Consider the following 23,545-nt stretch of genomic DNA (forward strand, 5'->3'; position numbering starts at 1 on the left):
ATTATGATCAGGAGCTTCTGACTCAGGCTTTTTAGGAAAAAGAACTCTCTACATCACTATCAAACAGTTATTTCTGCTACTCTCGCTCCTCTCTCCAGGGCAGAAGTTGAGACAGTAGACTGAAAGTAACATTCAGTATAGGTGAAACTAGATCAAGGTTTTTCACAGTGAGGGGCGTAGCTCTGTGAAGGGAACCTGCTTCTTCAAGGCAAGAAGTACAGATCTCCTTTCAGGAAGCAGAGGCAGAACTGCGTACTCCACCCCTCAGACATTGCTTACCTCCTGTTTAAAATTGAGGAGCAAACCCCCAAACTATGCTTAAGATCTGGAATTACAGAAAGATCATATTGTAGTGAGTTGCTCCATCTAGCTGGCTTGCACTGCCAGTCTGTGAGGGACGAGCAATTCCCAACTGCTGCTTGTCCTTGTTGGGTCTCATTTGGGTCTGCAGCACAGGGTATCGAGCTGAACACAGTGCTCTATCGACCATCTTCTACGTCCTAACAATACCTCAACAGTGAGGTAAACTCACTCTAGTGAGTGAGGAAAACTCTAATTCAGCTCCTATTTGGAGCTCATTTTAAGTGATGTAGGTAATTTTCAGTTTGTGCAGCAGATCTAGAACAACAGCAAAATTACTGGTGTATTTCTAGACACCACGCGTAGCCGAAACAATTTGCCTTGTTCCCAAGCCACAGCTGCTGCAGGCAGAAGGGTGAACGCTCCCAGAGGATGTGTGCTCTGTTACTTCCCAAGGACTGGTTTTAATGTTGTTATGAACTTCAGAGCAGTGAAATCTCTCGGTGCTGTGGAGCTGTGGAGCCAGCTCTGCCTGCCCTCGCTCTGGAGATGGGGAGAGGCAAACAGGGGGTGGCAGGGGCAGAGACACCTGCTCGGCACAGACCGCGCTGAACACAGGACGCTATCAACCTCAAGGATCAACAATGTCTGGAAAAGGGCGTGTGATACGGCAAGAGGCAGAGCTGCCGGCGACCATGAGGCTTCCGAGCCGGGGCCCAGTTGTCCCGGTCAGAGCCGAGGCCGGATCAGGCCGAGCCGAGACCGCAGCCCCTGCCCAACCCTGCCGGCTGCGAGGCGCGGGGGCAGCGCTGAGGGGTGAGGGGACGGGGTCTCGGCGGGGCGATGGGGGGAGGAGCGAGGGGCTTCAGAGGACGAGGGGCGGGACCTGAGTGGGACGAGGGGCGGGGATGAAGGGGCGGGGCCTCAGCGGGGCAGGAGGCGGGGCCTTGGTGGGGCATAGGGGCGGGGCCTCGCCGAGGCCGGAGCGCGGGGCTGCAGGGGTCAAGGGGGCGGGGCCTCGACCACGGGGAAGGGGCGGGGCTTATCATGCGGGGGGGCGGTGGTTGGTGGGTGAGGGGCGGGGGCGGGGCGGGAGCGGGGGCGGGAGCGGGGGTTTCCTCGGCAACGGCGCAGGCGGTGGCGGCGGGCGGGCGGGCCGGCCGAGGTCGGTGCTGCGGGGGGCGCTGCTGCAGGGCCTTGGGCGGCGGGAAGGGGCAGCCCCGTCCTCCAGGCGGCGCCGCGGGGCGCGAGCTGGGCCCCGCTGAGGCCGGGCGCGGGGGGATCGAGGGTCCTGCAGACAGACAGAGGGCAAACGGATCGTAGCGAGGAGTTTCCAATGGTGGAACAGCTCCCCGGGGAAGCAGTCGCGGCGCCAAGCCTGACATAAGGAGGAATGCGTGACTTAAGGAGGAGTTTCTTCACCAAGAGGGTGGTGAGGCGCTGGCACAGGCTGCCCGGGGAAGCTGTGGCTGCCCCATCCCTGGAGGTGTTCAAGGCCAGGTTGGATGGGGCTTTGGGCAACCTGATCCAGTGGGAGGTGTCCCTGCCCATGGCAGGGGGGGTGGAACTGGATGATCTTTAAGGTCCCTTCCAGCCCAAACTATTTTGTGATTCCAGAAGCATTTGGACAACACCCTCAGACAGAGGGTGTGAATGTTGGGGTTGTCCTGTGCAGGGACAAGAGTTGGACTCAGTGATCCCTGTGGGTCCCTTCCAGCCCAGGACATCCCGTGATTCTGTGGTTCTGTATTGATCTGGTAAGGCACGCTGTGTTTGAATGGCTTGGGCAGCCTTGGTATCTCAGCGTTTCCATTGGAGTAATTGGACCTCTAGCATTGTTTGTTTGGGAAGGGATCTCTGTGGGCCGTCTGCCCCAGCTCAAGAGCTCCAAGCTGCAGCATGTATCATACAACCTATGAATTGTCGCTTTCAGCTGAACACACCAGTAACTGAATGCACTGAACCTGTGCTGCAGATGTAGCTTCAGGAGGGTTACAGCCTCCTTAGTTAGAACAAATGTTCACTGATGCCTCAGATGGACTTGCATTTCTTGGTAGAATTTTTTAAGATGTGTCTCACTTGACTAGCAGGTCAAGGGAGGGGATTCCACCCCTCTACTCCACTCTCATGAGACCTCCCCTGGAGGGCTGCGTTCAATTCTGGAGTCCTCAGCACAGGAAGGTCTTGGATTTGTTGGAGCGAGCCCAGAGGGCGGCCACAAAGATGGTCAGAGGGCTGAAGCACTCTCCGTTATGAGGGACAGGCTGATGAAGCTGGGCTTGTTTAGCTTAGACAAGAGAAGGTTCCAGAGTGATGTTATAGCAGCCATCCAGTACTTAAAGGGGGCCTACAGGAAAAATGAGGGTCCTTTTCGTCAGAGTATATAGTGATAGGATGAGGGGTAGTGGTTTAAAGTTGAAAGATGGGAAGACTTAGATTAGTTAATCAGAAAAAAAAAATTATATGAGGGTGGTGAGGCACGGGAAGAGGGGTTTCCTGACACGTCATTGATGCCCTATCCTTGGAGGTGTTCAAAGCCAGGCGGGATGAGGGCTTTGAGAAACCTGATCTGGTGGAAGGTGTCCCTACCCATGGCAGGAGGGCTGGCACTGGGTGATCTTCAAGGTCCCTTTTAACCCAAACCATTCTACAATTCTGTGATTTTAAGAGTACCTGCAAATTTGGGGGGAGGGGGAAGGTTGACCTCATTATCTCGATTAGGCTCTTGACTGGACTAGAAAGTAATGTGTTTTGGAGCAGGGTTTTGTCAGGTTAATTTGATAATAAAAAGCCTTGATCTGCTACTGAGGTGTGGGTGAATGCTGTGGTGTCTGTCTTCATGTCTGTTGGATCTATTATAATTGGTTTCTATTTGTGGTGAATCAGTTACTGATCTATATGTGTTAATATCAGCAAAGCCTGTTACATTTAGAGTTTGAATTGAATTGACAGAGGGTACTTTATTTCAGGGTTCAGTAAAGTGCATGGCAGGTGCTGAAGAAGGGAAATGCTGGTTTGCTTTCTTGTTTAAATTATGACAGTTCACTGGACTACTGACAATTTGAAGTAGAATGGTCTTTTTTCTTTCCAGTTTGGTGGAAGGTAAGGAGGCATTGCAGTTTTGCTCCTATTTGGACTACTCAGAAGGATGTCAGTGTTGCTACCCAGTGAAACAAGGACATTGCGTTATACAGACAGAGCTATAAACGGCCAATCTACTTTTGTATCAAGGCCTCTGCCCTATAATCAGCTTACACTCCATTTGCTTAGTGTACCAAGCAAACCCGCTGTGACAGTGTTTGTATTGTGTCTTATTCACACTGTCCTTCTAAAAGTTTAAGGACTGCTTAGCCACATGCCCACCTACTGTACTAGCGCTGCTGTACGTGTGTTTTCCAACAGCTATTTCCTTCTCTGATTTTCTGAACAACAGGTGATCCCTGTGTATTTGAGCCTCAATTATGGGATTGTTTGACAAGCTAGCCGGATGGCTTGGACTGAAGAAAAAGGAGGTTCACGTTTTGTGCCTTGGCTTGGACAATAGTGGCAAAACAACCATCATAAATAAACTTAAACCTTCAAATGTAAGTACCTTGCTTAATTCACTGTTGATGGTTTTTACTGCAGAGTTGATGTTTGTTTAAACTGGTTTTGCATGCTGTTGTACTGAATGTGACTATGAGAAGGAGTGAAGAGCTTTTTGATTTAGTGCAGTGGAAGAAATATATGGGTTTCCAGCTAAATAAAACTAAATGTAAGCATCCACATGCACATTATGAAAACATTTCCCAAAGAAACCACTGTTAATGTGGCACACTTTTTTCTAAGATCATCCAATAAGAAAGGGTTTATAATGGCTGAAGTCCATCTGAAACAGTTTTCTTAAGTCACTTAAATAATTGTTACACGATTGCAATTACAAGTGATGTCAGATGTTTGGGATTAATACAATTGTATAAAACTGTATAACAACATGTACTTCTCTGCCTTTATCATATCTGTTTTAGTCTCTTTCTGATAAATAGTAAGTATATAATAAATAATAAAGGGTGAAATAGTGTGAAGATGCATCCTTAGTGGCAACTTTAGCATTTTAAAAGCACAATAGCTTTCAAAGTAAGTAGCATTTATACTTGCAGTTCATTTATCCATTGAAAAGTGTTTCAGGCCACTAAGAATGCGTAGTCTTCTGAGCAAAACTTAAAGTAGGATTACCTTGTTTCTAGGTATCTATAAAGAATAGAAATAGATTAATTTCAGTAGGCATGTTCAAATCCAGAGGCTTGTGCATCTTGATTATTTGCATCTTGGTTACATGCATCTAAGAAACCATGATTTCTGCTGTTTACATCAGTACACTGCTTTTGTATTTTAATTTCAATTGAACTTACCTGAAGAGTACCACTGGACATTGTTTAATAAATGTAACGTGGTAAAACGTCTGCTACTCTTCCATTCCTGACAATTATTCTTTCATTGAAAATTAAACAGATTTATATACAAAGACTATGAACTGCTTACAATTTGGTGCCATTCATTTGTGGAAAATGCTACAATTTGTACCAGGCAAACTATATATTTATATCATTTTTGAGATCTTCATTGTAGCAGAGATTCTATGTCATGCCTTAGTAAAGGATTCTTAACAAGAGTTGAACACCTGCTTCAGGATCTATCACAATAATAGGTATTAGAGAAGGTCCCAAGGGAATGAGAATAAATAGAATTTGTCTGCTTTACTGTAAATCGTGTAATGAGAATTTACTTCTGAATGTTTTCCTTTAATATGATGCTTTAGGAGGACAGATTTTTAAGTCCCATCCTTGCAAAACATGGTAGGCTCTCTAGTGTGTAACAAATGTCATTAGATCAGACTTGATTTATTTTAAGTAAGTTCAATGAACAGGTGATTGTGAGCTCTGGATCAACCCAGTCTTCTTAAGTAGAGCTCCTGCTTTGGTCTGCTAGGAGCAATATGTTAGTTGTCTGGCAAATACAAGTGTTTCTCCATCTGCTTGCAGTTGTTTCTTCTGGGCTTGATAAATACATTTGAAATAAATGTTCAAGAAATAACATCTCTGTACAAATTTTCTCTTGTTGACAGCAACAAACTGTTTATGGTGGTGGAATGCCATTTTCATAATGAAGCTGCAGGTGAACAACTTAAGCTTGCTTCAGTATGTGAGGAGTCAACTGATTATAGATAGGTTGTGGGGTTTTTTTAATAAAGGGCTCTAGAAAAATCTGTAAAAGGACTGTGTGCAACTTTCTCAGACAGCTCGGTAATCTAAGGAATGTGACCTTTCTTCCTGCTTAATATCAATGCTTTTTAAAGGAGCTATTCTGTTGTACCAGCTTAGCTGATAGGTTCCTTGGCCAGCTCAGCAGTAAACCTGGTTATCAGACAGATCTGTTAAGTTTTGGCCATTCCTCTGTGGTGAATGGTTATTTCTTCCAGCGGTCTGCTAGATTGAATAGAACTGTGGTTAAGCCATTGGGTCATGTCTGCTGTATAATCATTAATGCCAAATAGACTCCTCCAGCCTGTGGACAGAAGCTGGGAGTATGGCCAATCTAATACCTTTTATCTAAGAGGCTTGGGGTATTGTGCAGACTTGTTTGGGTTGACACGGTGATTTCCAAAATGCAGAAGCATTGTGAGCTTTGACCTCAGTCATAATCTTCAAGCTATTATCTTCCATGTTCATCTATCTCCTATTTAATTCATTGGTAATACCCACACATACATGTACACGCAAACTAATGTAAAGGATAGAATCTTATTCATAAGGCTAAAACATCATCCTCTTCAATGCCGTTGTCCAACCGCATTCAATGTATTTCCTAGAAAATACAAAACCTTGGTTTTGAATTACTGTACTTTTCTGGGAACATTTTTTAATATAAAGTATCTGGATTTGTAGAAATTTTTTTTTATATTACACAGTTTGTGTAGAAATAGATCTGTAATGTGTTCTGTTTCAAATATATTTCAATATTTACTTTTTTTGACTTGATTTTAAAATTTGTACTTTCTTTCCTTTAAAGGCTCAAACTCAGGACATTGTTCCAACGATAGGATTCAGTATAGAGAAATTCAAGACATCAAGGTAGTAGTTTCTTTCGTTTTCTCCATTTAGCATTAGTAATTAATATACAATAGTTGGACTTAATTACCTCTTATAGTGGGATATAAGTGAGTATAATGTGTGATAGTATAATAACATGACAAGTCATTTGCTGAAATGCTGTGGCACTCAAGAGTCCTAATCGTGATCCGGAACTGACAGAGTCAGAATATATTATGTACTTTGTGCTGCTAAAAAACTACGTATGGAAAAAAAAATAATATTTGCAATAGTGTGTGTATAATCATCTGATATCTGTCTGTTAAGTCTGTTAAGAGTTTCAGAATAGGGCAGTGTTACAGATTAGAGGAGAGACACTTGCTTAGATGGTAACCCATATTCCATCAAGCACTCTCACTGGAGGGACTCCGAAGAGATTGCAGTCTAATCTCATTAAATAAAATGTGGTGGCTGCAAACTTAGCAATGTAAAATGGCAGGGACAAAGGTCAGGAAAAGGAGGAAAGAATCTTTGCATGAATGAGGGCTAAATTAGAAAAGGAACGTCATGAGACGAAGTTCCTTTAAAGGAGTAACATTAAGTATTGTTTTATTGTTCTGTAGCCTTCATAGTGTATTTCTAATGGATGCAGTCAGTCTTCAAACGAAGCAGCGTGCCCAACAGGATGACAGATCAAATTTTCTTCCTTGGATTGATAGGTTTTGTGTTTTTATAGGATGCTTGAGAACTGTATTCTATTTCAGTAAAGCACAGAAGACAGGTTTGGGGTTTGGCTGTGTGAGAATGTAAATCAATTTATATTACTTTCCTTTATTCTGATGCTGTAGTAGGAGAGGTGACCTGCAAATACACCACGTAGAGTGATTAAAGAAAAAAATAAAACTAAACAAACCCACAATCCATACCCACATCAAAAATCTAATACCATGATCAAAACATTGTTTATAGTTTATACATGACAGAGCAGCTAGTCTGGAATCAGATGGTGTCTGGATTTAGAGTGGAAAGGATATTTGGAGAGCTTCCTTTTCTAAACCTCCTCGTTTTGATGTGGCCTTCAGTTGGGGAACTATTTCAGACTATCCAAAACAGGAAGACCTAATAGTGAAGTAGGTGTTGCTTCTGTAGACACTTCAGGAGTGGATCAGGTTTCCTTTTTTTGTAAGCCTCTTTAAGTTAACTGGCTGTATTTAGCATTTGGGTTGCAAAGACTACTCTTTGAAGCTTGGTCACCAGAGCTAACCTGTTGTTACCAAAATGTTTTTTGGGTTTTTTTCTGAAGGTGGATTTTTTTTTTTTAAGACTTTTTATTTTGCATACAGAAACATTTAGATGTTATTGGTGCCTGGCTAGGGACAGAATTTAGGATTTGAAGTCATGGCTCATTTGAATTTAATTTACTCAATATTATAAACAATATTCAGTGCTAATATGATAAAAAGCGAGGCTGATTGGGAGCTTATTTTGTATTTGATGTAACTTTTTATAATTGGTTTAGCTCTTTTATTCAGAGAATAAACATGTTTTCCACTGTGAACTATTTATCTAATAAGGCCATAAAATTGGGTGGGATAGTTTGAAGGGAGATAGCGTAAACAAGAGTTTCTTTGGGAATCTTTCTCAGTTGATTAGGATTCAAGTCGATCTGGCTTTTTTTCTGTCAGGGTAGCAAAGAAGGTAGTTTGGGGTTTGTTCTTTGTTTCTGTGCCTTATACACTTCTTTTCTTTACAGTTTGTCTTTCACAGTCTTTGATATGTCAGGTCAAGGGAGATACAGAAACCTCTGGGAACATTACTACAAGTAAGCCTATCATTTATTTTAAGGCATTGCTGTTCATGCTATATGTTGTGTATGTGATTTAAACAAAAGTACGATGGTATCTGGGGATTCAGAGAAGACTTAGACTCCATGTTTGACACAAGGTCATGCTGTATAAATACAACTTTTCTTTCTGTTCTGAAGAATGAAAATTTTTGTATGCTTTTAATCAGCATGCTTTTGGGGACATCTTGTTAACCCAAAGATTAGGGTAGTATTTTGAAGATGGGATTTAGAAGTTGAGACTTGAAAAACAATTCTGTAAGAAAGTGCCAAGATGTGTTAGGTATTCTATTTTTCTGTTCTTCTGTACATAAGTGACTTAAGACCCAAAAGGTAATGGCTGGTGGTTGAGATTTTTAGAGGTGAGGGAAGTGAACCTTGGAGAATGAAGCATATGTAACTAAGAGCTTGATCGAGTGTTCTTAGATGTTCTTTATTAAGCAGGCAATCCACTGTACTCCATAACACTATGATATTGCCTTACTGATAATAGACACCATTTTCTGTTTTTCTAGCTGCTTATGAAACTTGAATCTTAATTTATATTGTCTCATTATTTTTCTGTAATACCTGATGCTGATTTAAATAGTGAACAGTAGTAAACCACACTGAAATAGGTTGGAGAAATAGAGTGGAGGAACTCTGAATATTATAATATTGATTAAATATTAATATTTAATATGATTGAGCTTAATAAAGTATTCTTTAATTCACAATCAACATTTCATCTCCTTTCTGTGCAAAATACGTGTTAGCAATTTGAAAACTTGTTGTGAGAGTAGGAGATCCTCATTGTTAAAGATTCTTAGATGTACATCTCCCAAATCTTTTGGACTTCAATAACGGGTGCCCTTAGGCTTCTCTCAGAATCCTAACAGAGTGCTTCATAAACAAATAATTTTTCTGACTGCTGTATTTCATGCAGTAACTTAAGCTTTGGGTGGTATAAATGGCTTTTTCTTCAGCTTAACAATAAGGGAGTTTCATAGTTAGTGCTGACAGTGAAATGTGCGCTTGCATTCACCTCTGCTCCTGATCCAGTGCAGCAGTCACATTTAAGATTAGCTTCTAAGACTAGTAGAAAAATAACAATGTGCTGTTCGGTTTATAAAGTTAAGCAAGATTTAATTTTCCAGAATTGCAAAATGGCAATCAAATCTGATCAAGTATCTGTGTCTAAGTAGTTGCTTCGGAGTACCTGAAGCTTGACCTATTCTTCTATTTGGCTTGAAAGCCTCTTCTAGAACGTCCTTAAATTACACTTGTCTTAAATATATGTGACCTCATGTTGTGTCCTTGTTGCCATTACTTGTTTGTGAAGTGATTTTTTTGGTAGCAATTACATGCTAGGACTCTGATTCCTCTAGAAGAAATCCTCTACGTTCATAAAAATTACTCAAGCATCCTCAGCTAATATGCAGAAGCTTTTTTGCAAATATAGTTCTTCTGTGCTCCAGAAAAGAATGGGTCTTCTCATACAATCTTAGGCTTGTCAAGTTATTTCTGTTTTTCAGTAGGTCTGGGATTGTATCAAAATGTGAAGTTAGATGGTGCTGGAGGGTGAAGAATGTAACCGTATTGGTCTCTCAGAGAAATGCAAGACAAAAGAGAAGAGAATATTACATTAAAATGGAAATTAAAAATACTTTTTGTTGGTATCTATAACTGTTCATCTGAATTGGTCAGACTTTATTTTGCTTTCAAACAGGTTTAAATAAATGCAACATCAAGTCAAAATATCAGAAATATCCTGAAATAATGAGTTTAACAGTCATGTGTATGTCATGACTGTGGTCATAGTGCCAGTAAAATGTCTTAATGGTTTGAAATAGTTGAAAGATTTTGCCTGCTACTCAAAACAAAAAAAAAGATCCTGTTTATGCAGACTTCTATAAAAATTAAATTAATCTGCATACGCCTGATTATAAAACAGCTGTGAGGACATAGTTTTTTCTAAAAAGGTAATTGACCTGCCTTGATTTTCTTTATCTGACTAACCACTCTCTCAGAATAGCAGTTGGTTACATTTTCAGAGTTCATTTTTCAGCCTCAGTAGTTTTCCTGAAGGGTTTGTGCAGACCGAACTTTGTATGAGTCACACAGCAAACAGCCTCATGTCTCAAAAAGTTATGTAGTGATGGAATTTCAGAAATAAGATTGGATTCAAATGTTAGTGATAAATAACAACAAAATTTACAGGGGAAAAAAATTAGGTTTGTTTGCTTTTTTAGGTTTGTTTCTTCTGAAGCCTTTTCTTAATTGCAGTTTAAGAGAACCTGTAATTTGCTTCTTTGCTCTTTTTATGTTATGCAGAGAAGGCCAAGCCATTATTTTTGTCATTGATAGCAGTGACAAATTAAGAATGGTTGTGGCCAAAGAAGAACTTGACACCCTTCTGAGTCATCCAGGTGAGGAGGCTTTTTTCCCCTTCTGTCTCCATATTTGTTTTCTTGTCTTAAGAAAAGCCCTTATCTGACACATTCTGCATTCTGGGTGCTTTGCAAATATCTTAGCCATTTGTGAATACTATAACAATAATAATCCTCTGTAAGTTTGGGGGGGTAGGGGAGGGGATATGTTATATCTGTTCACATTTACAAACTGATCATGCTTGAGTTGGCTACAGTGAGTTGGTGTGGTCTTCTCTTAATCAATATATATAAGTTGCATTGTTTTGAGGAAGAATAGACTTTGGAAGGTGGAGAGCCTGTATGTGATGATGAACACACAGAAAAATTATCTCCCTGTCTGGGTTTTTCCACGAAGATAAGTAATTCCTTTAATGTAGCTTTTAATTATTTTTTTCATTTTCTTATCCTTCATTTTTTTTAATTATACTTTAGCCAAAAATGAAGATGGATAATTATACCAGTCAGTTCCAGCTGCCTATAAAAGGATACTTGAGATGGAAGAGGATATGAGAGGGTTAGGTTTAGGGGTTTGGTTTGGTTTTTTTTCCATGTGGCTACAGGTTTTTTCACTAAGATTTGAGATCAGTCAGTTCTTCACTGCTTTGCCTTTCCATATACAAGCATTACTGGAATATTGTTGTAAGCTATATGCAGTTTTGACTCTGACTTTCAGCACTTCAGGTAGTTGCTCTGACTAAGCAGAGCAACGCTACATGTAGGAAATTTAAAAGTGAAATAATCTGGTAATTTCTCATTTATTTACTGAGCTAGTGGAGCCTTAAGTTATGATGTTACTATGCTTAAGAGTAAGAAAGCAGACTTGTGTTTCTAACCAAGAAAAGTAGTATGTGAAAGGGGCAGTTATGATTTTATTTTCCACGTAGACTGTATGTAATACATGGGTTTATCAACAAAGATGCTGTAGCTGAGTGTCAGTGACTAGGCCCTCTTTATTTCATGTTTGAGGGTATAGGCCATTTCAAATGCAGGCACTGAAAAGACAGTCTTGGAGAGGTCAAAGGGGAAGAGGAGATTAACCGAAAGCTGCAGGTGGATTACATAGAGGCCAGGAACTTTGTACCAAGGCGGGTGTTAACCACAGAGGTAAAAGCCAATTCTTTTGGTAAAATGGGAACCACATAGGGCCAAGGGTGGGAGGTGAAGACTGCTGTAATAAGTTACTGGTTTATTAGAAGGCAAAAGAGTGAAAATGTTAAGACTGAGGAGGTGCAAGCTTAGGTGGGGCTTTTAATTCAGGTATTAATAGGTTATTAATGCTGATGTAGAAGGTCAGTGCTGTTCAGTTCTTGGTGCATTTGTGCCTTCTAGTTCTGAAAGACCATGGCTATGGCCATCTAGTACATTCCCGACAACCAGGAAAGGACAGGTTTGTGTTTCTGCCTCAAGCAGCTCAGCTCAAACACAGCAACAATGTTTATTTTATCATTTCAGGTTTTGATAGGTCACATCTAAGTGAACCAAAGAAAAGAAAAAGTTCTTCTAGTAGTTGTGTTTGATAAAAGTAGCTATTAACTGAGTCAACGTATCATTGGTTTACTCTATCGATATATTTATTTGTTTTACTGCATACCCTGCTTTGTCCCCACAAATACCTCTACCTCTGTGAACTTCCTGGAGTGGTTAAATGGATGCAGGGCAACAACCTTGAATCAATTCCTGTCCCTGAAAATCTTAGCAGTCCTTCAGGAGAACAGTTTCCCTCTGTTTTTGCTAGGCTTTTCCTGAGGCTGTCAAGTGGAAGAGAATGTGTATTGTGAAGCATTAACAGGGTTAGAAGTTGCTCTAGCTCGGACTGTTTTCTGGATCATAACTATAAATTATTTTTACTTACGTAAGTGGACAGTGCATTCTACAAATAACAGCTTGTTTGATGGTCACTGTCATATTTTTTTTAATCAAACATTCAGCATTTTGCAGGATGGTAGCCTGCAGTCTTAGACATTGACTCTTGGGTCGCTTGACCTCCACATGCTTCTAAAATAAAGTTTGTGAGGATTTGAAATTCTTTGTATAAAATTATGCATTGCAATTCTTAGTGTCTGGAAATTCTTTAGTGTGTTAACTCATAACTGCTCGCACCTAGAAAATGTTAGCTTTCTATAAATAACCGTGTAAGAAGTGTGCATGGGAACTGCTGCATAGTAGGAAACAATGTCATAAGGTAGGAAATAATGTAAATTTCTGTAACCACCACTTTATTTAGCAAACATCTTTAAATGTATATTTAGGAGTCTGTGCGGGTAGGTTGCATTTCATTTTAATTGCTTAAAAAAATCACTGAAAGTTCCTCGATTAGCTTGGCTATTTGCATGTGTGATGCCAACTAATTCCTGTGGTTTTAGTTTGTCCATAACCTGCAACCTGTGGGTACCAGTGCTCATTTAATTATTCAATAGATTAACATTTATGTTTTAATTGTGAGACATAGGAGCTGTTCAACTATGGAATCAAAATGGAGATTTAATGATACTCTGTGCTTGCAATTTGAGGCCTTTGATTTGTGTTAGGGGATATTGAAGGAAAAAAAATAGCTCCAGATAGGGTAAATAATAGTGAAGGTTGTCAACATTTTGGTCCACCTTCATGACCTCTGAGTATGGTGTCCATTCATCTTGTGGAAAGGTTCAGGAGGCAGTTTGAAAAGAACAGAGTTAGGAAGGTTCAAACCACTTCAGCTCTGGCACTTTGGATTGGTTTGGTTTTTTTGTTGTCTCCCCGTGCCCCACCATCCCTCCCCAGCAGGGGCAGCTGGCTTATATTTGTAGAATTTATTTAGATACTTAGCTTGTTCCCTATGTGAAATAACCTTTTCTTTTTACTATTTGCAAAAAAAACCAAACAAAACAGAGAACGTATAGCAATTTTCATCACAGGTCGTTTTTAAATTCTTTTTCCCATCAAGAATTGATTGATAGACTCAAATCTACATTTTCTGTAATCTTGTTATTCAACCTTCGTTTAAAAAAAAACAAGTAAAAAAAAGTCTTACAGTAAGTCTTTGTGCTGGTAATTTGTTGGCAGTCCTACATCTGTCTGGTTGAAGACAGTATACTTTCCTTCTAATGACCCTCTAGTCTTTTGTGGTAATCAGTGGGGTTTATAGTTTTGAATGTGTCTGTGTGCCAGAAACTGCCAGTGTATTTGGTTCAGTCTGTAGTTCTCACTGCAAGCTGAGAAAAGCTTCTGGAAGAGTCCTTGTTCCGATGAAGGCAGGACAAAGGATGTCCAGATGTTGATTTTTTCCTATTTTATGAAGTCACGGATGCTTTCCGGGATGCTAAAGGATAATTCAGACTACTCTTATGCAACTATTGTTGTGAGGTTGTTATGAGTGAACTCAAATAATTTCTCTGTCCATTGTACGTATCCAGTCTTCACTAAGCAGAGGTGTGCAGTATTTGTAGGCAGTTGTTTGAAATCCTGTTCCTCAGCTTCACCTGCAATTTATACCTACGTTTTTAAATGTATATGTAAGATGAGGGGGAAAGTGGTGGAAGATCCCAAGGCCTGCCAGAAAGTTTCTGAGCATTCTTGAAGCATTCATCTGGGGCCATGTGACCCAACAGTGTGCATCTTGGTAGGATGCAATCTTTGGAGGATTGCAGTTACAGGTGAGCAAAATATCCTCCTGTCTTATTTGCAGCTTATCACTGATAGAGATTAATAGGTGTTGCATAATGTCATGATAGTTCTATTTCTACTTATGCCTAGATATTAAGCACCGTCGACTGCCTATTCTCTTCTTTGCTAACAAGATGGACCTCAGGGATGCAATATCATCTGTGAAAGTATCTCAGTTACTGTCACTAGAAAACATTAAAGAGAAACCCTGGCACATCTGGTAATTTTCCCTTTTTCTACCTTTTTATTGGTATTATTTTGTGCATTCATTTTTTAAGTCTATCATGCCACTCAGTATTATATAACACAAATTAAATCAAACACATAAATTCTAGGCTGCCACATGTGGAAACAGTAATAATACGATAATTGCTGTGAAACTGGTTTTAAAGGCACAATGCATTCATGTAGACTATGTCTGGGAAAATTTCACAATAGAACTGTTACCCAAATAATGAAATGGAGGACTCGAGTGAATTCAGAAAGAAGTATTCTTCTCGGAAGATGTACACTTTCATATAAATGGAAGTATTTTCTGCCAGTGTTCAGAAGGAAAAAATACTCTCCTGTCAGAAGTGTTTTATGGAAGTTAGATTTTTGTCTGAAAATCCTCAGGTACTATAAATAAAAGTGAAATGAGCAGCTAAATGCTGCTGAAAACTACAGTTTTCATTTTAGGTCCCTTAATAGTAAAACTTTATTACCTGGGCATGGTTTTGGGGTGGCTGCTTTTTGTCTTAGAAATTATACTGATAAATTCCCAAGTTCCTTGAAATCTAATTTTATAGCTAACCACCAGATTCACTGCTGTGCTAGTTTTCCTAAGCTGCAGAATGAGGGGCCTTTAAACAGTTCATGTAATTCAAAAGGTAGGTTTACACCGTTCTTGGTGTAGCACATTATTAGTATCTATTAACAGACACTCCTAAGGTTGCTGTTACAGTGAAGTGTGTGCACACTATACTTTCTTCCTATAGTACTCAAACATCCTCGTCATGTATAGGAACTGTGTGGGAGGAGGAAAGGTGCTTCTTCATCACTGTTGTAGGTAGTAAAGATCTTTTTACAGCACAGTCTGAGAAAGAAGTTTTCTAAGTTGAGGTGCAGCAGAACAATGTGTCTGCCTTTTGTAGGAGCTCTTCCAGAGCCCTTATGTTCTAGGAATGATTCCCCTGCCATGAAAACAGAATTAAAATAGATCACATCTTGACATGGTGTTTCCGTATTGGGAAGGTAGTCTAGAATATATAATTTGAGAAGCAGCCTTCCCCATGTGAAGAAAATGTAAGTAAATGGTACTTGATGCTACTTTGCAGTTCTATAAATTACAAGTACTGTCATGACTCCACTAAAACTGGTATTTTTACAATGTTTTTGTGATTTGATTTGTTTCTTTCAGTGCCAGTGATGCTCTTAAAGGAGAAGGATTACAAGAAGGTGTGGATTGGCTCCAAGGTATATGACATGTAATTCTCTTGCTTTATTTTCACTCTATTAAAACTTTTTCATTTTATAAGGTTTTTTTCTTTATTATTTCCTTTGTTTTCTTTATGTCCACTTCTGCTGTCAGATCAAATTACACAGTGAGTACTGATGCTCTCTATCTCATATTTGCCTTTAGTTTACCTCCTTAATGTACACAAAAGATCATGTCAGTTTCTCTGAGGAAAGTGTGTACTACGAGATACTAATACATGCTCTCGCAAACAGTGTTAACACTTTCTTGTAGGCAATACTAATACCAGTTGCTCCTGTGCTTCAATTTATTATTGTGGTAGTTCAGTTCATTCTTTAATTTATTCTTACTGTCCTGTCCCAGTTTTACATAACTTAATGTTATGTATCGGGGCATGGTGAGTAAGCGGGCTGGAAAAATAAGCAAAATACACAGACAAATACACTAGTTTTGATCATTCAACTTCAGTTCTTTAATCTTTATTATTTACATAATAAAGATCATAGCATAAGCAGATACTTGTAGCTGCATAGAAAATATCAGATCCAGCTTAGATGATGTATTACCATCCACGTTTTTAATTACAGACTTGGTATGGATGCTGTGTATGCTTCTGTAAGGAAGGATCTGGTCTCTTTTGTCCTCCAAGTGCTGCTAAATGTATAGAATAGTGAAGTGTGGTATTGCTTTGGTAGACTCATTCTAATTTTAGCTCCCTAATTTAGGTTGCTTATATTGTGAGTGTGTTAGGTAGCATGCTATAATCCAGATCTGCAAGGCGGTGTGTCAGTATTGGCATGTGCTATGCTCTGTTAGCCGCTAGATGTCAGCGACTCTCCACAGTCAGTGCCACTAAACGCCTGTCCTTCAAAATGCAGCTAAATAATATCATTCAACATTGTAACCGATTTAACATGTCTCCATTTATCTACATTGGGCAGGTAGACTGTCCTTTCTACTTGGAACCCTTACTGCTAATTAGAAACAGAAGGTTCTACTGGAGGGAAAAATTTGGAGCACCTCTTAAGTTATAGTGGTCGCTAAACCACAGCCTTGTAATTTGGTGGAGGAAATGACACCTGGTCAATGAATGCATAGTTGTCCTTATCAACAGCCATGCTTTCCCAAGTTACTTTTTGCAGAGCCATTATATTTTTCCCTAGCAAAAGGCTGAGTTTGCATATTCCCCCATTTTGTAATAGGTTACTATTGTAACCAGCATATCTTCAGTGGCCTAAAACTAACCTGTCTTGCAACGGTCTGAACCTGCCTCATAATCCCTATTAGAGAGGGGAAAGTGTGCCAATTTCCACATTTTGTAATGGGAATGCTGTAAGTTTTTGCTAAATAAGGGAATGTTTGATGGGAACTTAGAAGTGACATTCCAGGCAGCAGTCTGGAAAAGCGTGGCTACTGAGAGCAAAGTAGTTTTCATGTGAGTTATTAAAAAACAAACTTTAAATCCCTTGGTGTTAGGGAGTTCACGCTTAGTTATGTGGAAGCTGAAACGTGTACAAGGAATTGAAATGCGTACTTCATAACTTCCAGGCCTTCTTGTCATCAAAGTTGCCTTGTAAGCCTGAAAAAGATAAAAATTGTACCACATGGAAGAGTTTTCCTGTTTAATTAGCAATATTGTTATTGTTTCCCCCAAAACAACTTGGCTGTGGAGGAATTTCAGAAGTGGATGAGACAGCAAGTTGTAACCAACTCTAACTGCATTGTCCTCCATTGTAACTACACCAAAATACCTATTGATGTAGTTCTGTAACCTGGACATACTGAGTTTTCATAAAGCAAAATAACAGCAAGAATTCATCATGTGTTAAGACTAGTTGTTTGTTTTTATTAACAGATCAGATTCAAGCAACGAAGACATGAGAGATAAATAAAAGATTTGTGGACTTCATCACAGGTGTACAAGCTCCTTGGAAGGGAAGAATGGTTGAAAGAAAATGGACAGTTCAGCTAAAATATACTGTGTTGATTTGTTTCCTTTTAGTATCTATTCCAGGAAAACTGAATGTAGACAATATAGCACCTCAGGAATGCACATCGATAAATTAAATTGAATCTTGTGACTGGAGAGCATATTAAAAAAAGTATATATTTGTGTTAACAATAAACATCTGCATTCATCTGAGTTTTAGGTGGTAAGTAGCCATCAGGAAATGCCCTCTGTTTGTTTGGGTTTCTTTGGGGGCGAGGGCACCTTTTGACCAAATGGGAATATTTCTTTTCCTGAGAAAGAATAATTAGCACTTCCTGAAATACAGCTGCATGAGATACCTACTGATTTTCTGTGCCCATTTTTAGGTATTCCAGCAATTTTTTTTGTTATAAAGTTTGATGTTGGGTGTTTAGTAACTATCTTCAATAGACTCCTAGAAGAAGATTTGATTTAAGATACCAGGATTAAAATACTCTGTGTATTTGTTAAATATGATTGCAGATGTTTTTAAGGAACTGCTTTTAATGAAATGTTATGAATTCACTTTGTGATATGCCATGGCTATATTTGCATTCCATTCAATAAAACTTCAAGTAAACAACATGCCATGGTTTGGATTTTTAACTTAAATATGTTCATTGTTGGTCTTTAAATCGTAGAGATTTTTGGCTTCCTGTTAGTTTCATTTGGAATCTGTCCATTTTCCAGTGCTGTATACTGTAATAAAATGGTATCTCTTTTGCCATGCTTCTTTTTGTTTTGCATATAGTTGTTATGCTTTCTAATAAGCTAGACTGCTTTTCCAGATATTTAAGGAGCATATGGTCAAAAGTTGTATTTTGGAAACACAGCTAGGGGACCGTTCACTATTTTAAATAGATCATTAATGTGAAACATGTTATACTTCTCTTGTGTATAAAAATTGTTTTACTTTCAAGAATAATTTTTAATAAACTTTCTGACTTCAAAGATGTACTGTAGCTAACAAATTAAGCCAATGCCAAGAACTTTGTGTCGTGCCACCTCTTTCCTCTTTAATCCCTCCTTCCTTGTCCCAGAAGCAAGCAGACTGGCACTGGGAATGCTGAAGACTGTATTTAACGTAGTGATCAGCTGTTTCCTGTGGGAAATGTAATATGTAGGTAGGTCTTGTAAATGATTCCCCCCCCCACAATTAGCATTCAAAACACACAGATGTTCTGTAGGCATGCCTTCTAGGGCTCGCTTTGAAGAGGAATATTTGGAGCAAAAGGACCTGCCTGAAATGATATGAGTTTCATATACTTTCAGTTATTATTAAATGGTTAAAATTAAGTCCCCTTTGCTACAGGGAACTGTTAGTGTAAAAAGTCTTTCTTACAGGATGCTATAATTCTGACACATCAGTTTGTCGTGGAAGTATTTTTAATGTCAGTGCCTGTGGCACCTTTGGCCTTGTGCCAACTCTGAATATAAATATCTATGTGGAATCAAATGAAAAGTAGGGAAAATCATATAATTCTGAGATGTTTTTCTAACTCTGAGTTGTGGGGCAGATATTTTTCTGATATACTTTGTGTTGGATAATAACGTAACAAAAATAATACTTGCTACAAGCATCTTTTGCTGAATAGAAATACGTCATAATTATTTTGGTTTCCTTATGTCTTATACAAATGAAATATTTAGTTTTAAGTTCTCTTTTTTTTCTACTAAAGAATTCTAAATTCTTTCATAAAATCTACCTGTATTTCTGACTTTCTTGAATAATATGGACCTTGATCACTTTCTAATTATTCCTGTTTGTTTATATTGGATTACAAAAAGTACTGTTTATCTTGGAGATTGCTTGTACTATCATGGGAAGTTGTTTGAACCTACTGCTTTGTTCTTCCACCCATAAATCTGAGGGAAGTACCATACTGTCATTTACTTTTTGCTTTCTGATGTGGTTATTAAGCCATTTTCAAAAACAGCAGTTTATTTATGTTAATTGTTTGCCATTTTTGTTTTTGTTTGTTTGGTTTGGTTGCTTTTCACCAGCTCTTTCTGTTCCTCTCCTGCCAGGACACTGGGCTGGATGGCATGGAGTTGGAAGGAGAGGGAATGGGAACAGTCCCGTTAATAAATAAATCAAATGTTTCATTGTTAATATTATTATTATTCTCTTCCATTACTTCTTCAGCCATTACTTGTCTCACTTCTAGAACATTTGTGATTGTTCTGTGAACATAAAACTGCTGGAGGAATGTCTGTTGTTCACCTCTTCTCCCCGCCGTGGTGCGCAAGCACAGGTCCGTAATGTGCAGTTGATACAGCCTTGAGCTACTCTAGTAACGCTGAGTTTGGTACAAGGATTTTTAAATGTATATTGCACAAAAGCCTCATGCATCTATGCAGAAAGGCTTCTTCGCAGTTGTTATCCAAGTGCCAGTGGCTGCTGGTCTTCAATGCTGTTCTCCCATTACTTTTAGCATGTTAAAATAATTGGTGAGTTCTACGTGGATACACGTATTAGTTCATTGCACCTTAAAAACTAGCCTCCAAAGGAACTTGTCTGCTTTAAATGGCACTTGCAGAATATTCCCTTTATTTTGCCATGTTACTATAGTTGTATGCATTAAGTAGGAGGTTGAAAGGCAATAGTGACTGATAAAGACTGAGAGAATTTGGTCTTGACACCCCACACAATGGTGTGGGGTAAATGTGTGAATCCTAATTGTTTCTAGCCTTGCCAATCTGGTACTTGGGACATGAGTCCATGGGAACTTAGTGTTTAACCTATAACCACTTGCAGGTATACTGAGAGTCTGCATGGCCTGAAGGCTCCTGGGCAATTTTCTGTTAAGCAAGTGCAGTTCTAAGCGTTAGGATGTCAATGTAATAGATGCTTCTTTTAATCTCATCCCTCTATAATATGCTTGTTCTCTTTTATTTACTAGTAAGGAAGATAAGGTGCTATGAAAGGCTAGACTTGACAGCTCAGCTGCATTGCTTAGTTGGCTACAGGAAGGCATTCTGATTAAGTAATAAGTGGAACGGTAAAACAGCTTTGCAACCCCCCATCTCAGAAAGCAGCTCTTCCCTTAGAAGCTCTTAACTAGGAGATGCAATTTTGTTAGTAATAAGAAATAAAATTAATATTGATTCAAAATATTTGTCCTTAAAAGCAAACATTTCTAACATAAAAAAGTAGTTTAATCTTAAAAGTTCTGTTGGGTTTTTTGAAGTTTTACTTGTTTGCCAAATCACTTCCCTTCTGATTAATTTCTGTCATCCTTTTCTTTAAGTCTTCTGGCCTGCGTTATATCTCTTTCACAGAAGTCCTTAACAATCTTGCTCCTAAACTTCTGGTATGCTCGTTTTAACTTTTGCGGAGTGTACTATTGAAACCTGGAGCTTCTTTCCCCGTTGTCTTTTGAGAAACAAAATAGATAATGGGAGAAAATCACAGAAGAGTGAAAATGCAAAAGAGAGAACTACTGAGAAAAGGCTTCAGGTCTTCTCTTTCAGAAAGGTCAGGAAAGTTTGCTTTGAAAGGTCAACTTGATATGTTCTGACCTTTTTTTTTATTATTATTGCACAGCACATACTTGACTGCTTAAATTGTAAAATGCAGTGTTACTATGAAAAAAGTAATATTACGAATTAGCTAATCAGAATTCAGAACAGATAATGCTGTCTTATAACAAATTCCAAATGTTTTTAGTAACATTCTGTAGCCATACTTCAGTTCTGAGGCTCTGTAGATCTTGTCACAGTAAGTTACATCATGAAAGCATCTGAGTTGGTGTGAATCAGCACTTTATAATTAATTTACTGGTATTCAATCAGCTGGGTTGCTACTTAATTGGCTGAATATACGTAGCCACATGAAGTTCTACTTCTTCTCAGAAGCATAATGCTTATCTTTCAGTGGATGCTGGGATCTCCCCATGTGAATCAGCTGCATTTACTTTTTCTGCTTTTCCTAGTGATGACATGAAACCCACTCCTACTACCCTTTCTCAAAATGAGTCCTTAAAATGAACGCTAGGCTGTTAACATCTCTTGTCCACCATCAAATTATCTTACATTTTATAAATTATTTAGCAGAAGATTAACTTAATTGTATTGCAATTATATTACTTGGGCACCAACTCACAAGCGAGCATAAGCCATTTCTCTGTGATTCAGGCAGCACCTTTGAAGGTCAGGCTAACGTGTTTAGTAAAACTCATAAATTTAGAAACTTCATGTTAGGCAGTCTTTTTAAAAACTTCTTTGTGTTTGGAGACCAGTAAGTACATTGTAGGTCTAGCAAGATAGTTACTGGGGGAAATTTAGTTTGTTGAAGAGTTGCTTAACAGTTCTTAGTAAAGATAAACAGTAAGGAAAGGATGGAAGAAATCAAGGAAATGGCAATGTATGGAAGAATTTTGTTGGGTTGAAGTAGAGTCACGTTGATGCTAACAGATGTTAAAGAAACCCAAGCCTCTTGAGGCTCACTGATGAAAGCCATGATAAGTAATTGAAGTGGATGCTTGGGAATACAGGCTCCCTAGCAAGGAGAGCAGCCCGATCATAGTGCTTTTGTAAAGCAAGACGGTTGGTGCTGATGTCCCCAGTCTGTGTGATTTTTCAGTTCCCTTCAGCCTGGCTCTTGCCTTCCAGACTGAGTGCCTCTTTGTCCTTAGAGCACATTGGATGCACTCTGAGCTCTCCAGTGTAGTTTCATCGGAAAAGAATTCAGTTTGTGTACTCTCAGCCTACTTTGTGATGTAAACAAAAGCACTGTTAGTAAGAATGATCTTTAAAGTACCCTCCTGACCTGAACCAATGCACTTCTGTAGCTATGCCTACAGTCTCAAAGTTTAAAACACATGGAACTGAAATAATATAAAAGAACATCAGAACTCAGCAAGAGCTCTCCAAACACAAAGGTTCCCCATCTTGTAATGCTCCCCTGCTTTTGTTAGGGGATATTTGACATTCTTAAGGTAGTTCTTTTCTTTTGAGGTGCCTAGAACCCGTGGATAATTGTCTGTTAAGTCCTCTGCTGTTGTCTAAATTAAGAGTAAGTTAATGTTCTAAAAGTTTATTAGCATTAGTTTCAGAGTAGGCTGAATTGATCTATAATGCAGTCTAGTGGTTAGAAGGTTTTGCTGCATATTGCAATTAAGGTTTGAGTCTCAGTATTTCTTTAATTCATACCATAATAAAATAAGAACAGTACATTTTATCTTTGGAAGCTGTTGCAGAACAGCCACTTCAGTGCCAGTTTATCAATATTAGCATATGTACAGACCTCCTTTTGTGTTGTAGCACAAGTTTTTGAAATTAAAAGACAAATATCCAAAGTCAGTTATTTTAGGTTGTAGGAGTATTTTTGAGAACAAATCTCCTTCTCACTCATTTCTTAAGGGTTCAAGTACTACTTGGTTCTCTGTCTACTCTGATATGTCATGTGGTAGTTCAAAAATGGATGAAAATGCCTTTTGTGGGTAAGTGCCATGCTTTCCTTGAGGTATATGTTCTGTCATGTCAGGTAACACATTTCAATAAATCAGTCCTTGATTTATGCAGGATACAAAATATCTATGTGCTTTCTTCAAGGCTGTAGTAATGCCTAAGTTAAGTGAATAACAACTGATCTGATGTCATTCTAAATAGGAGCACTTCAATCTGTTCCTAATACAAAGTAACGTTTACTGCATTATTCAGGGGACTGATTTAGTGAAGAGATAATGCAAACCTTTCTTTTCAGCAGCAGTTCAGCACACCCTGAATAAAATTTGGAGAAATTGCTGTACTTCTAATACTTACACTCTACACTAAGTGCATCCTATAAAATGCTATCTTCCACTGTAGGGAAGCCCCTTTAGTCTTATTACTCATATTTTATTGGACTAAAGC

General features: G+C 38.9%; 1 protein-coding gene across 4 annotated transcripts; it reads left to right on the plus strand.

The window, feature by feature from the left end:
- Positions 1 to 3,578: 3,578 nt before the first annotated feature.
- ARL6 (ARF like GTPase 6) lies at positions 3,579 to 18,412 on the plus strand. Of its 4 annotated transcripts, none has more exons than XM_069869272.1 (8): positions 3,579 to 3,884; positions 6,349 to 6,413; positions 8,122 to 8,190; positions 10,525 to 10,619; positions 14,355 to 14,484; positions 15,664 to 15,719; positions 15,835 to 15,847; positions 17,576 to 18,412. In XM_069869272.1, the coding sequence occupies exons 1-8, from the start codon at positions 3,762 to 3,764 to the stop codon at positions 17,610 to 17,612; spliced, it is 588 nt and encodes a 195-aa protein (XP_069725373.1). In that variant the 5' UTR covers positions 3,579 to 3,761; the 3' UTR covers positions 17,613 to 18,412. The 4 variants fall into 4 exon arrangements, with proteins under 4 accessions (XP_069725373.1, XP_069725383.1, XP_069725393.1 ...); XM_069869282.1 differs by having other exon boundaries at positions 6,349 to 6,410; XM_069869292.1 differs by lacking the exon at positions 15,835 to 15,847.
- Positions 18,413 to 23,545: the final 5,133 nt, after the last annotated feature.

Source organism: Phaenicophaeus curvirostris, chromosome 1 (genome assembly GCF_032191515.1).
Source record: "Phaenicophaeus curvirostris isolate KB17595 chromosome 1, BPBGC_Pcur_1.0, whole genome shotgun sequence".
NCBI classification, from domain to species: domain Eukaryota; kingdom Metazoa; phylum Chordata; class Aves; order Cuculiformes; family Cuculidae; genus Phaenicophaeus; species Phaenicophaeus curvirostris.